The sequence below is a fragment of the Ovis aries genome, chromosome X, assembly GCF_016772045.2.
Source record: "Ovis aries strain OAR_USU_Benz2616 breed Rambouillet chromosome X, ARS-UI_Ramb_v3.0, whole genome shotgun sequence".
NCBI classification, from domain to species: Eukaryota; Metazoa; Chordata; class Mammalia; order Artiodactyla; family Bovidae; genus Ovis; species Ovis aries.
In genome coordinates, this window is record NC_056080.1 from 53037484 (window position 1) to 53050511 (window position 13028).

Below are 13028 nucleotides of genomic sequence, written 5' to 3' on the forward strand. Positions count from 1 at the left end.
GGTAAGAAAGGCAGTGTACCCGCTGTTGAAATATCAGCTGTTGTAGTTGCCAAAGAAGTTCCTGAGTCATCCGGAGCCTTTTCTCTTCAGGCCAACCCCGAAGGTCAGAACTAATATTAACGAGCTACTGCAGAATGGGGAAATGAAAACCAGCAATGGAAAGAGGCAAGATCTGGATTTCCTTAGGGCTGTTTCATATTGCTCTTCAGTGCAAATTGACATGATCCCTTACTGGAAAGTGATTTGGCAATAGGAAGTTAAGAGCAATACAAATGTTCATTTCCTTTGTCCTAATTATTCCACTCTTGGGACTCAGTCCTAAGCTTATAACTACCAAAACATGAAAAAGCTTAAAGAACCAGCATTTTAATTTTAATTGCAAGGGTATTTTCTGATGGCAACAAACTTTAAGTCCATCAGAGGGAATGTAATCTTTAATTCTTCCAAGGAGAAAAGCAGCTCTTTAGGTATTTTTTGCAGACATTGAGAATGATGGTTGGAATTCTGGGGGAAAAGTAATTATACTGCAATTCTGGGTGAGGAACCTAAGGATGCAAAGTTATACTTTCCCCTGGATATTGGACAGGTCTATTATCTCTATTCTTATGTTCTTAGGAAACAAGTCACTAACCTGCTGATGCTCTTGCTTGTTCATTCATTCAGCAAACATTTATTAACTCCTAACATGTGTTGTGTGCTATATTAGGAGATGGGACTAATGAGATGAATCAGACATAGTCATTGCTCTCAAGCTGCTGGCAGTCTAGTGATGGAAATAGAAATCAGTGGTAGCTGTGCATTGTAAGTGCTGTGACAGAATGGACGATAGGGTGGTGTGGGGGCCCAGAGAAAAAGTGGTGCATGGGTGATTATTAAAAACAAAACAAAACAAAACAAAAACTTACTCAGGAAAGTATTCCTTGAGCTGATTAAGATATGGATTGAATCTTGGCTCTACTACTTCTGTGATATTGATTCAAATTCACTGAACCTCTCTTATTTAGCCTTAATGTCCCTTACAAAGTTGCTCTGACAAGGAAGTGAGATAAATGCATATGGAAGAGCCTTGGGTTATATTGGGAAACAGTGCTGCTCTGGACATGGATAATCCTCTTAGATTCTCTGGGTCTTGATTTTAATCATCTGAGAAATGAAGAGAAAGTACTGTCAGGTCGCATCCTAGGGATGCTATAAAGCCAAAGAAAAATAATGGCTACAGGGTGGGCTGGATGAAACTTCCCCATCTCCCTCTCCCAGCCCAATAAAGCCAGAGGCCCTCTCCTAAGTCTTACTCCATTAGAGTGCTTCCCCACTCCTTCATTTTCCCCATGGTTTATTCAAAAGGTTCAGTACTATTTTGCAGCCTGCCCCCCAATGCACTTTGATATCTTCCCATATAAATGCGCATAGAACATTTCCTTATCCTCTCCTTTTCTTAACAAAAATTAGTTTACATTGGAGTATAGTTGATTTATAATATTGTGTTAGCTTCAGGTGTATAACAAAGTACAGCATATACATACATCTATTCTTTTTTAGCTTCTTTTCTCATATAGATTATTACAGAGTATTGAGTAGAGTTCCTTGTGCTGTACAGTAGGTCCTTGTTGATTCTCTATTTTATATATTATAGTGTGTATATGCTTTTAAAAAATTGAGGTAAAATTTGAGTGCTCAGTCATGACTGTTTGTGACCCCTTGATCTGTAGCTTGCCAGGCTCCCCTGTCCATGGGATTGTCCCAGCAAGAATACTGGAGTGTGTTGCCACTCTCTCCTCCAGGAGATCTTCCCAACCTAGGGATCAAACGCGTGTCTCCTATGTCTCCTGCACTGCAGGTAAATTCTTTACCTCTGAGTCACTGGGGAAGCCCAAGGTAACATTTGCACAACATAAAGTTAACAATTTTAAAGTGTATGATTCAGTGGGATTTAGTACATTTTCCAATGATTTAATTTATGTGAAAAATCAAAAATAGATAAACACACAGGGAGAGAAAGCAAATTGATGGCATCCAGGTGCTCGTGGTGAAGGGCATAGGGACTAACTGCTTAATGGGTATGTGTTTCCCTTTAGGTGATGTTTTGGAACTAGGAAGAGGTGATGGTTCCTCATTCCTTTTATTATTATTTTTCATTATGGTAAATTATACATTGCATAGACTTCCCTGGTGGCTCAGATGGTAAAGCATCTGCCTACAATGAGGAAGACCCAGGTTAGATCCCTGGGTCTGGAAGATCCTCTGGAAAAGGAAATAGCAACCCACTCCAGTACTCTTGCCTGGAAAATCCCATGGATGGAGGAGCCTGGCGGGCTACAGTCCATGGGGTCACAAGGAGTTGGACACAACTGAGCAGGCATATGCTCACACACCCACCCAACCTCCCACCAAACACACACATATTTCCCTGTATATATGTACCACAATTTCTGTATCTGTTGATGGATATCTACATTGCTTCCATGTCTTAGCTATTGTAAATAGTGCTGCAATGAACATTGGGGTACATGTGTCTTTTAAAATTGTGGTTTTCTCAGGGTATATGCCCCGTACCAGGATTGCTGGGTCATATGGTAGCTTTATTCCTAGTTTTTAAAGAAATCTCCAGTGTTCTCCACAGAGGCTGTATCAACTTACATTCCCACCAACAGTGCGGGAGGATTCCCCTTTCTCACACCCTCTCTAGTATTTATTGTTTGTAGATTTTTTTTTTTAATGATGGCCATTCTGACCAGTATGCAGTGACACCTCATTCTAGTTTTGATGTGCATTTCTCTAATAATAAATGTTAAGCATTTTCTCATGTGTTTATTAACCATCTATATGTCTTTGAAAAACTGTCTGTTTAGGTTTTCTGTGCATTTTTTGATTGGGTTGCTTGTTTTTCTGATATTGAACTGCATGAGCCACTTGCTTATTTTGGAGATTAATCCTTTGTCAGTTGTTTCATTTGATATTATTTTCTCCCACTCTGAGGGTTGTCTTTTCATCTTGTTTATGGTTTGCTTTGCAAAAGCTTTTAAGTTTAATTAGGTTCCATTTGTTTATTTTTGCTTTTATTTCCATTACTCTAGGAGTTGGGTCATTACTCTAGGGACTTCTCTGGTGGCTCAGACGATAAAGTGTCTGCCTGTGATGCGGGAGACCCAGGTTCGATTCCTGGGTTGGGAAGGTCCCCTGGGGAAGGAAATGGCAATCCACTCCAGCACTCTTGCCTGGAAAATCCCATGGACGGAGGAGCCTGATAGGCTACAGTCCATGGGGTTGCAGAGTCAGACACAACTGAGTGATAATTAATTAAATTAAGGAGCTGGGTCATAGAGGATATTGCTGTGATTTATGTCCAAGAGAGTTCTGCTTATGTTTTCTTTAAGAGTTTTACAGTTTCAGGTCTTTAATCCATTTTGAGTTTATTTTTGTGATGGTGTTAGGAAGTGTTATAATTTCATTCTTTTACAGTTAGCTGTCCATTTTCCCAGCACCACTTATTGAAGAGACTGTCTTTACTCCATTGTGCATTCTTGCCTCCTTTGTCAAAGACAAGGTGCTCATAGGTGTATGGGTTTATCTCTGGGCTTTCTACCTTGCTCCACTGGTCTATATTTCTGTCTTAACACACTTACTTTCAATTACTTTTGGGCAAAGAGGGCAAGACTGTACAGTGGAAAAAAGACAGTCTATTTAGCAAGTGGTGCTGGGAAAGCTGGACAACCTCATGTAAATAAATGAAGTTAGGACACTCCCTTATATCATACACAAAAATAAATTCAAAATGGCTTACAGAGTTAAATATAAGACACGACACATTAAAACTCCTAGAAAAGAATACAGGCAAAGCATTCTCTGCCATAAATCCTGATAATATATTCTTAGATCAGTCTTCGAAGGCAAAAGCAATAAAGCAAATAAACAAATGGGATCTAACCCAACTTAAACGCTTTTGCACAACAAAGGAAACCATAAACAAAAGGAAAAGACAACCTACAGACTGGGAGAAAGTAATTGCAAACAATTACCAACACGTGCTTAATTTCCAAAATCTAGAGCCTTTCTTACTGCTCAGGCCTTCAGCCACAAAGCTCCCTTTGCTCAGTCTGGCTTCCGCGTTTACACGCTGGGTTATTCCAGACACTCCCAGCTCCCCACCTCAAAGGCTTCCGGGTACCAAGGGGTGCGGTCTGAACACTAGGGGCGGGGGTTTTGGTCGCTGCGTGCTTCCGCTGGCTGTGCGGTTCCGCTTAAGGCTCTGCCACTTGAATAGTGGTGAAATCTCGTCTGTAAGCAATCAAAAGCACCATAGGGACTTTTGAGCAGAGTAGAAACGGAATCAGACTCAGGCACACGAGCCAGTGCTGGGTGGTAGGAGAAGCCCAACCCGTGACCTTTCTCTCGCCATTCATTTCCCCTAGGGGAGACCGACCGCACCTTCCCCATCAGCTTCCGCTCCTCCTACCAATGAAAACTGAAGAGCTTGAAGCCCCGCCCCACGTACGTCCGACCGTTTAGGGTGGCACTCACTAGAAAGCCTGCGCAAATGCGCGCGCGCGCGCCCGCGCGCGGGAGGCTCAGGCCTGCTGGATTTGAAAGTTTCCAGTGGTTCCCCTAGCGCCTGTGCTGGGCGCGGGCTTAAGGACATTGTAATTAGTTGTCGACATGTTGCGCTTGGTGAGCTGGAACATCAATGGGATCCGGAGCCCCTTGCAAGGGGTGAAATACGAGGAGCCCAGCAGCTGCAGCGCCATGGCCATGGGGCGCATTTTGGACAAGCTGGATGCAGACATCGTCTGTCTTCAGGAGACCAAAGTAACCAGTGAGCACTCAAGAATTTAGGACCGCCTACCATACTTTCCCCTTTCTGCTAACTTTTTCCCACTGCTCCATATACTTCACTTTCCCATTTCTCTATTCTTAGAATCCTCCCCTTAGAGCCAATTTGGAATCCCAATCTCCCCTCTCTGTTTCACGCTCTAGCTAGATCTCCTAATTCCCACATAATCTCCCGGCCTCGGCGAAATCATAATTCTCTCCCCTTTGCAATTTCCATCTTGTTTCACATCCCAATTCCTACTCATTCTCCTACCCCAGCTAAGTCCCCCGATTTCCTTCCCCTACACACTTTCCATCTCCCACTCCCAAGTCAGATTCCCCCAATTTCCCTTTTTTGCCCGCAGTCCATATCCTTTAATTCCCACCCCATCTTTGTCCCCAGTTTAGACTCCCTAATTTCCTCCTTTTTAAACCTCTATCTAAAGTCACCAGATCCCCTTATCTCTACCCCCTGTCTCCTCCCCAGCTGAGTGCTCGGTTGCTAAGTCATGTCTGACTCTCTGTAACCCCATGGACTATAGCCCCAGGCTCCTCTGTCCAAGGGATTCTCCAGACTAGAATACTTGAGTGGGTTGCCATTTCCTTCTCCAGAGAGCCTCTCATTCCTACTCTATGTCCACCCCCAAGCTTAGACTCTGGTAATTCCCTGCACACACAACGCCTCCACCCCCCCCCCCCCCCTCCCCCCGCCCCACAGCTAAATCCCCTGATTCCTTCCCGCTCCCACCCAACCACCTTTAAGACCAGTTACCTACTTTCCCTGCATCCTCTGTTCAAATCTTCCAATTCCCTCTCTCTCCTACCTCCTGCTCAGATTCCCAGTCTTCTCTCCCATATAACCATTTCTTACCCCCAACTTCCTCCAGTCACCTAGCCTTTTCCCACCTAATTCTTCACCTCCCATTAGGTAGTCTTCCCCTTTCTTGTAATTCTGGTATCAGTTTCCTCTATCGTCCCCACCTTTCTAACTTCTCTAATCATAGATACTTAATTTTCCCTTCCCACCCTGGCTCTGATGTGTGCAAGAAATTAGCCTACAGCTATAATTCCAGGCCTTTCTAGTTTTATCTCTGATGTAATCTTACATATTTTTTCCCCCAGGGGATGTGCTGACAGAGCCCTTGGCTATCATTGAGGGCTACAACTCCTATTTCAGCTTCAGCCGCAACCGCAGTGGCTATTCGGGTAAATGGGTCTTTCTGGGGGCTTTAAAGTGATGAGGGCAGGTGGAAAAGGGTTTTCAATATTTAATGAGAAGGCAGTAAGAAATTAGGCTTTTTATCTACAGAGATAAAGCCACATAAGATTATATGAAGGATATTTTTTTGTATAATATTGGATTGCAAAAGCACAAAAGTGGTGGTTAGTTATGTGAGCTCTGGAGCCTGACTGCCTGAGTTTGAATCCTAGCTCACTTCTAGCTGTGTACCCTCTGGCTAGCTATTTAACTTTTTTATGCTCAAAGTTCCTCACTTTGAAAAGGGGGATAATGTGTACTTCTTAGGGCTGTTGCAAGAACTGAACTTATTAGTTCATATGATAATAATAATAGCATTTTCTGAGCAGCTAACATGTAAAGCACTTAGAATATTAGGTGTTATTAATCTGTATCTTTTCAAGATGAAGGAACTGAGACCCAGGGTTTGAGTAGACTTGCCCCAAGTATCCATGGCCCTTGAGTCATCAAGAGAGCTATGCTTGATGAAGCTGAGCATGTGACCTGTGCAGGGGCAATAGGCTGTGCAACAGGCTGTTTACTGCCAGGCCGGCTCAGTCTCCAGTACCCTCTCTGTCTCCAGGTGTAGCCACTTTTTGTAAGGACAGTGCTACCCCAGTGGCTGCTGAAGAAGGCCTGAGTGGCCTGCTTTCCACGCAGAATGGGGATGTGGGTTGCTATGGAAACCTGGATGACTTCACCCAAGAGGAGCTTCGAGCTCTGGATAGTGAGGGCCGGGCCCTCCTCACACAACACAAAATCTGGTAATAGTCCACATCCCCCTGTCACCCATCATTGCTAGTTCAACTCTGTGAATGTGGTGGTTCTAAGGCTTGCCTTATAAACATGCATCCGCCATTGGAAAACTTCCTAAACTTGCCATTCCTGGACTTAAGTCCTGGCTAAGCTACCTAGTTTGTGACCCTGAACAAATTGTATTCTTCTCTGAGTTTTGAGTTCTCTGTCTCTGCTTGGGGCTGAGGTGGGAGGGAGCCTGGTTGGGAGGCCTAACATTTATTACCACAGGTGCCTCAAAAGCAAGTTAGTCAACCTTGAACTTACTGCCCCAGATTGCTCTCCTTCTGTGGCCTATCATTGTGAATGGCAGCACTGTTACTTGGTTTACCTGTGTGTCATCATAGGTATAGTCAATCCTCAAGTCCTGTGTATGCCAGCTCATTCATGTTTCTCTATCCCTTTCCTTTACTTTCATCCCATAGACAACCTTGAGTGGAAGTCACATGGTGTGGGAAGGGGAAGGGTGGCTTGCAAGTGATCCCTTTTTGATGGGCTGGTTCTCTTCTTCCCAGCACATGGGAAGGGAAGGAGAAGACCTTGACCCTAATCAACGTTTACTGCCCCCATGCGGACCCTGGGAAGCCTGAGCGACTCACCTTTAAGATGCGCTTCTATCGCTTGCTGCAGATCCGAGCAGAAGCTCTCCTGGCAGCTGGCAGGTACCGTAAGCCTGTGCAGCAAGGATTCCTTGAGCTTTTCCTGGGTGCCCAGGCCTGTGTCAGGACCCATTGGGAGGGATGTGGGATCTTTGTATTTTGAATTCATTCACAGCCTAGTTGTAGACAACAGCATGCCCAAGGGAATAGGCTCTTCTGTTTAAGAGCTTGTGAGGACCAAGTAAAGTGATACAGATACGAGTTTTGTACTCAAATACCTCTGGTCACATACCTTGGCTTCTCCTTTTACTCACTATGAGCCCAAAAGCTAGTCCTGCCTCTGTTTTCTCTTTTGTAAAATAAGTATATGAAACCCTGAAAGTGAAAGTCACTCAGTCATGTCGTTCTCTTTGCTACTCTATGGACTATACAGTCCATGGAATTCTCCAGGTCAGAATACTGGAGTGGGTGGCTGTTCCCTTCTCTAGGGGATCTTCCCAACCCAGGGATCGAACCCAGGTCTCCTGCACTGCAGTTAGATTCTTTACCACCTGAGCCACCAGGGAAGCCCAAGAATACTGGAGTGGGTAGCCTATCCCTTCTCCAGTGGATCTTCTTGACCCAGGAATCGAACCGGGGTCTCCTGCATTGCAGGTGGATTATTTACCAGCTGAGCTATCAGAGAAGCCCTGTATGAATCCCTACCTCAGTAAAGTTTTAAGGGTGAAATAAGAGGAAGGTAACATACTTAGAACAAATGAAAAGTCTTGTCCCAGAGAAGGACAGGAAAGTGAGGTTGGGTTGGAATAATCAAGAGCTGCTTCCTAGAGGGAATGGTACCTGAGCTCATCTTTGAAGGATCAGAAAGATGCCATTTGATAGAGATCAGTGAGACAATCATGTCAAAAAAAGAAACAGTTTTACCTTTGGAGATCAGAATTGGGTTGGTCATTTGTAAAAGGCATCAAGGTTATAGTGAAATTGGAGAGGTGGACTACTATGCGTTGCTGTTGGATCCCATCTTCACGTCTATGTGGCAGGTGGCAGATCTTGGGCCCAGGAGACAGTAGATGGGCCAGGACTGCTGCTTCCTTTTCTTGACATTCATTTTATGTTTTTCAGCCATGTTATCATTATGGGTGATCTGAATACAGCCCACCGCCCCATTGATCACTGGGATGCAGTCAACATGGTAAGGTTCCCGTTAGGCCTTTGATCTCACTCATGACTGATTCTGTTCAGCCAATCAGTGCTGTTTTTTTTTTTTTTTTGCCCAGTGGCAAATATCCGTGGAAAAGCAGAGCTTAGTTTGAAATTCTGTTCTCAAAGCACTGAGGATTATGCTATGGACTCATTTATCAGTCAGTTCTGACTGTTGGTCCCCCAGAGCTCTCAGCATGATGGTTGGCTATGGACACATGATGAGTCAATTATAGAATAGTGTCTGGACTTCAGGGGAGATATCTTAAAATGGCTGAGTCTTAAAAGATGAGTAGAAAAGAACTTGGGGGTGGAGTGGAGAGCAAATCATTCAGGCATGATGAGCAAAGACTGCAAGGTGAGAATTTGGCTGGTGTGCATTAGGAACTACAAGTCCCCTTCTTATTAGGGGATGACAGGGAAGGAAGGTGAGTAGCAGAGGACGGGGCTAGAGAGTTCCAGTCAGATTTTGAGGGCCTCGAACTCCACATTATCTGGATCATTTCCCTAATAGAGTATGTTTCCTGCTCACAAATCTTTAATACCTCCCAGTTACCTTGCGGACATGCAGAGCAAACACCCAGGCCTGGCATTCAAGGCTCTTCCTTGTCTGTGCTCAGTCTTTTATTCCCATCCTCAGCACCCCTTCACACTCCATCCACTCCACCTAGGTTTTCTACTCTCTGCCCATTGCACAAGTTATTCTCATTTTGGCTTTTCTCACTGTCCTCTGAATTGGTGGGCATCCCCTCCCTTCTGTTTTCTTTTCTTGTATCAACCCCTCATCTCTGAGTCCCTCTAGGCCAATGATTCTCAACCTCTGAAAGCACATTAAAATAAGTAGCTTTACAAAAATATCAATACCTTGATGTAACCCTAGACCAATTAAGTCAGAATCTATTGGATGTGAGGCCAGGGTAGCAGTATGTTTTAAAAACTCCCAGGCTGATTTTATTGTATATTCAGTCTGGAGAACCACTGTGCTAGTATCCTCAAGTCAGTTCTCATCATTGCTTACCTCAAAGAAGAGGCTGTAGGAAGATTCCTTGATTGGTTTGCAGAAGACCCACAGGACATAGATGTGTCTCCCAATGGGGAAAATGAGCAGAAATGAGATAGAGACTGGTGATGGTCATGGTGGGGAAGGAAGTATACACTGCAAACTGAAAGCCATCAGTCCTCCCTACCTTATTCCTCATCGGGTATTTACTTAATCTGTTCTTCCTGCTTCCTGTGATAGTGTCATACACCTTTATGTGTTCTCTTCTTAGTTCAGAAATATCCTAGATCTCTTGAGTGCACTTTATGTGTTCTTTTTTTCCCCAACAAAAAAGAATAATACCAGATGACATGACAAACAATCTTTCCAAAATAGCAGAATATGTCCACTTCCCACAAGACCAGCTATTCTAGTCTCATCCTCCCTAAATGGTACCGTCCATCCTCTTGGTTGCTCCAACCAGAAGCCAGGGAATCGTGTTAGTATTGTCCTTCTCTACCCTCCCTTTTCCCATTCAGTTGTCCAGTGAGTACTGTTGATTCTAGCTCCAAATCATCTCTTAATTTCGTTTTATCTCCCCTGGCACCACCCTAGTCTAAGTAACCATCATATCTTGCTTATGTGGACTATGATAGTTATCTCCTATTGGTACTCTGGTCCACAGTCTCATTGCCTCTCCAGTCTTCTGGGTACACTGTTCCCTCCCTCCACAGGCCCATTGCATAAGTTGTTATCTCAATTTGTAACACCTTCTGCCTAGGTTATTCTTGCTCAATCTTCACTTCTCAGCTCCAGATCACTTGCTAAAAGAAAGCCTTGTTGGTCCCCAAGACTAGATCAGGGTCCCACTTTGTCACTCATATCACACCTGGCACATAGTCAGTGTTCTTTGAACATTTGTTGCATTGAATGGATGAGTAAGTGGATTGGGTGGATGATGAATTAGGAATCAGGGCCAAAGGAAGTATTCAGTTGTGAATCCTTTGAGCCCGTCAAATACCAAAACAAATACCAAAATAGTACTAAAGGGTTTACATGAAAAGGCAACAGTCTTAACTCCTAATTGTAGCCCAACTTCCTAGAGGTAACCATTCTACACATCTTACTTTCCATTCCCTTGGTGAGCAATTCTGAGAATTGCTTTGATTAACCAACAGGAAGCTTTCAGGCCCAGGATTTATGGCCCAGTGCAAAGTAGATGTAGCTTGATGCAGAAGTAAAAAGAAGCATGAGCTTTTAAATCAGTAAGGATGCAAAGTGAATCCCAGCTCTGCCAGTTCCAGACTGTATGACCTTGAGCATTCTTCTTTGGAACAGCCACATTTTCTTGTCTGTAAAATGAAGCAGTTAGTCCCTTACAGTTCTAGGCATCTAACTCTGCCTCTTTCTTTGTCTTCTTCCCTTTTCCCCAGGAATGCTTTGAAGAGGACCCAGGGCGCAAGTGGATGGATGGTTTGCTCAGTAACCTGGGGTGTGAGAGTGGCTCCCACATGGGACCCTTCATCGATAGCTACCGCTGCTTCCACCCAAAGCAGAAGAGGGCCTTCACCTGTTGGTCGACAGTCAGTGGTGCCCGCCATTTGAACTATGGCTCCCGGCTTGACTACGTGTTGGGGGATAGGACCCTGGTCATAGACACCTTTCAGGACTCCTTCTTGCTGCCTGAGGTGATGGGCTCTGATCACTGCCCTGTGGGTGCAGTCTTAAGTGTGTCCTCTGTGCCAGCAAAACAGTGCCCACCTCTGTGCACCTGCTTCCTCCCCGAGTTTGCAGGTACCCAACTCAAGATCCTACGATTCCTGGTTCACCTCAAACAAGATCCTGTGTTCAAGCAATCAGCACTACAGCCCAGCAATCAAACACAGGTATACATGCGCCAAAACAAAGCCCGTGTGCGCTCAACTAGGTCCCGGTCAAGTAAAACTGTCTCTAGTAGAGGCCAAAAAAACCTGATGAGCTACTTCCAGCCATCCTCCAGTCGCCCCCAAACTTCTAACTTGGATCTTCCTAGCCTGGGCACCCTTAAGACCCCAAAGACCTCAGAAGAGGACATGATGGCCAATGTGGTGGAGGGGCAGGCCAAGGCTTCAGAGGCCAAGGATGAAAAGGAGATAAGGACCTCATTCTGGAAATCTCTGCTGGGAGGACCCTCGCCCATGCCCCTCTGTGGGGGACACAGGGAGCCATGTGTAATGCGAACTGTAAAGAAGCCAGGACCCAACCTGGGCCGCCACTTCTACATGTGTGCCAGGCCCCAGGGTCCTCCCACTGACCCCTCTTCCCGCTGCAATTTCTTCCTCTGGAGCAGGCCCAGCTGAACCAACGCAGGCCTAGAGATGTCTGACATAGTCTACCTTGTATGGTCTGAGGCCAACTTCCTCCTAAGCTGCCTCCTCCTTCCTCAAGACCTCCTTTCTTCCTCCTCTTTCTCCTCCTCCTCTTCCACCTTCCTCAAGGACCCTTCCCCTTTCCTCTTTTTCTTCTTCCTCTAAAGCCTCCTTTTTTCTCTTTTCTTCCTGCTTAGTTCCTCCTCATTGGTGAGCTTCTTGTGCTTAATGCTTGTGACCCAGTCCCCCACCCCACTTCCCACCTTCCTCTCAGAAGTACACCAGAAGCAGTTGCCCCAGGAAGTTGTAATTTTAAACCTCTTCTTACCTTGCCAGAAAATGTATCTGTGCCTAAATAAAGTCCATGTCTTTGTTGTAGTGCACCATGTCATATGGACATTTTGGATGTGCCCCATAAAGTTGCGTTAGAGATGTTATCTCAGTCCCGGGTTTGAACTCCTAAGGAGAAGTGATGAAGGAAGAGTGGTGCTCACCATAAAGGTTCTCTGTTTAGTTGGGGTTTCCTGTACTGCTGAGGTTGGGTCATCAAGGGAGATGGGTATGGTGGGACAGAAAGCTCAGGTGGGCTGTATGAAAGTGTTAATCACTCAGTCATGTCCGACTCTTTGTGCCCCCATGCAGTGTAGCCTGCTAGGCTCTTCTGTCCATGGGATTCTCCAAGCAGAATACTGTAGTGGGTTGCTGTTCCCTTCTCCAGGGGATCTTCCTGACCCAGTGATTGAAGTTGGATCTCCTGCATTGACAGGTGGATTCTTTACAGTCATGAGTCATCAGGGAAGCCCCAGGCTGTGTAGCTTTAAACCAATGTTTCCCAACTGATGGGTCTCACAGCTGCCACAGATGTGTTAAAGGGTGGAAAGAAATGGATCCCTCAAACCTAGAGTTGCCAGACAGGACCAGGAATTAATTGTACAAGTATTAGGAAATATTGCCTCCTAGGCAGGAAATATTAATTCACCCAAGTGTTCCATGGACATGTTTTCAGTGTGTTATGACCTAGAGAGGTTGGGAGCCTTGCTTTGAACAAGTTGCTTGCTATAGCC

At 45.0% G+C, this 13028-nt stretch overlaps 1 protein-coding gene across 3 annotated transcripts; it reads left to right on the forward strand.

Moving 5' to 3' along the window:
• The first annotated feature begins 4512 nt into the window (after positions 1 to 4512).
• APEX2 (apurinic/apyrimidinic endodeoxyribonuclease 2) lies at positions 4513 to 12347 on the forward strand. Of its 3 annotated transcripts, none has more exons than XM_027963026.2 (6): positions 4513 to 4810; positions 5929 to 6012; positions 6627 to 6807; positions 7354 to 7500; positions 8560 to 8629; positions 11050 to 12347. In XM_027963026.2, the coding sequence occupies exons 1-6, from the start codon at positions 4654 to 4656 to the stop codon at positions 11953 to 11955; spliced, it is 1545 nt and encodes a 514-aa protein (XP_027818827.1). In that variant the 5' UTR covers positions 4513 to 4653; the 3' UTR covers positions 11956 to 12347. The 3 variants fall into 3 exon arrangements, with proteins under 3 accessions (XP_027818827.1, XP_011962017.1, XP_011962016.1); XM_012106627.4 differs by having other exon boundaries at positions 4513 to 4803; XM_012106626.5 differs by lacking the exon at positions 6627 to 6807 and having other exon boundaries at positions 4753 to 4803.
• The last annotated feature ends 681 nt before the right edge of the window (positions 12348 to 13028 follow it).

Bases quoted from the DNA above. Each gene is read 5' to 3' on its own strand.
- APEX2 (XM_027963026.2), top strand. From the start codon at position 4,654: ATGTTGCGCTTGGTGAGCTGGAACATCAATGGGATCCGGAGCCCCTTG. The intron at 6,808-7,353 runs GTAATAGTCCAC...TCTTCTTCCCAG, and splicing joins CTCACACAACACAAAATCTG to CACATGGGAAGGGAAGGAGA. The intron at 7,501-8,559 runs GTACCGTAAGCC...TATGTTTTTCAG, and splicing joins GCTCTCCTGGCAGCTGGCAG to CCATGTTATCATTATGGGTG.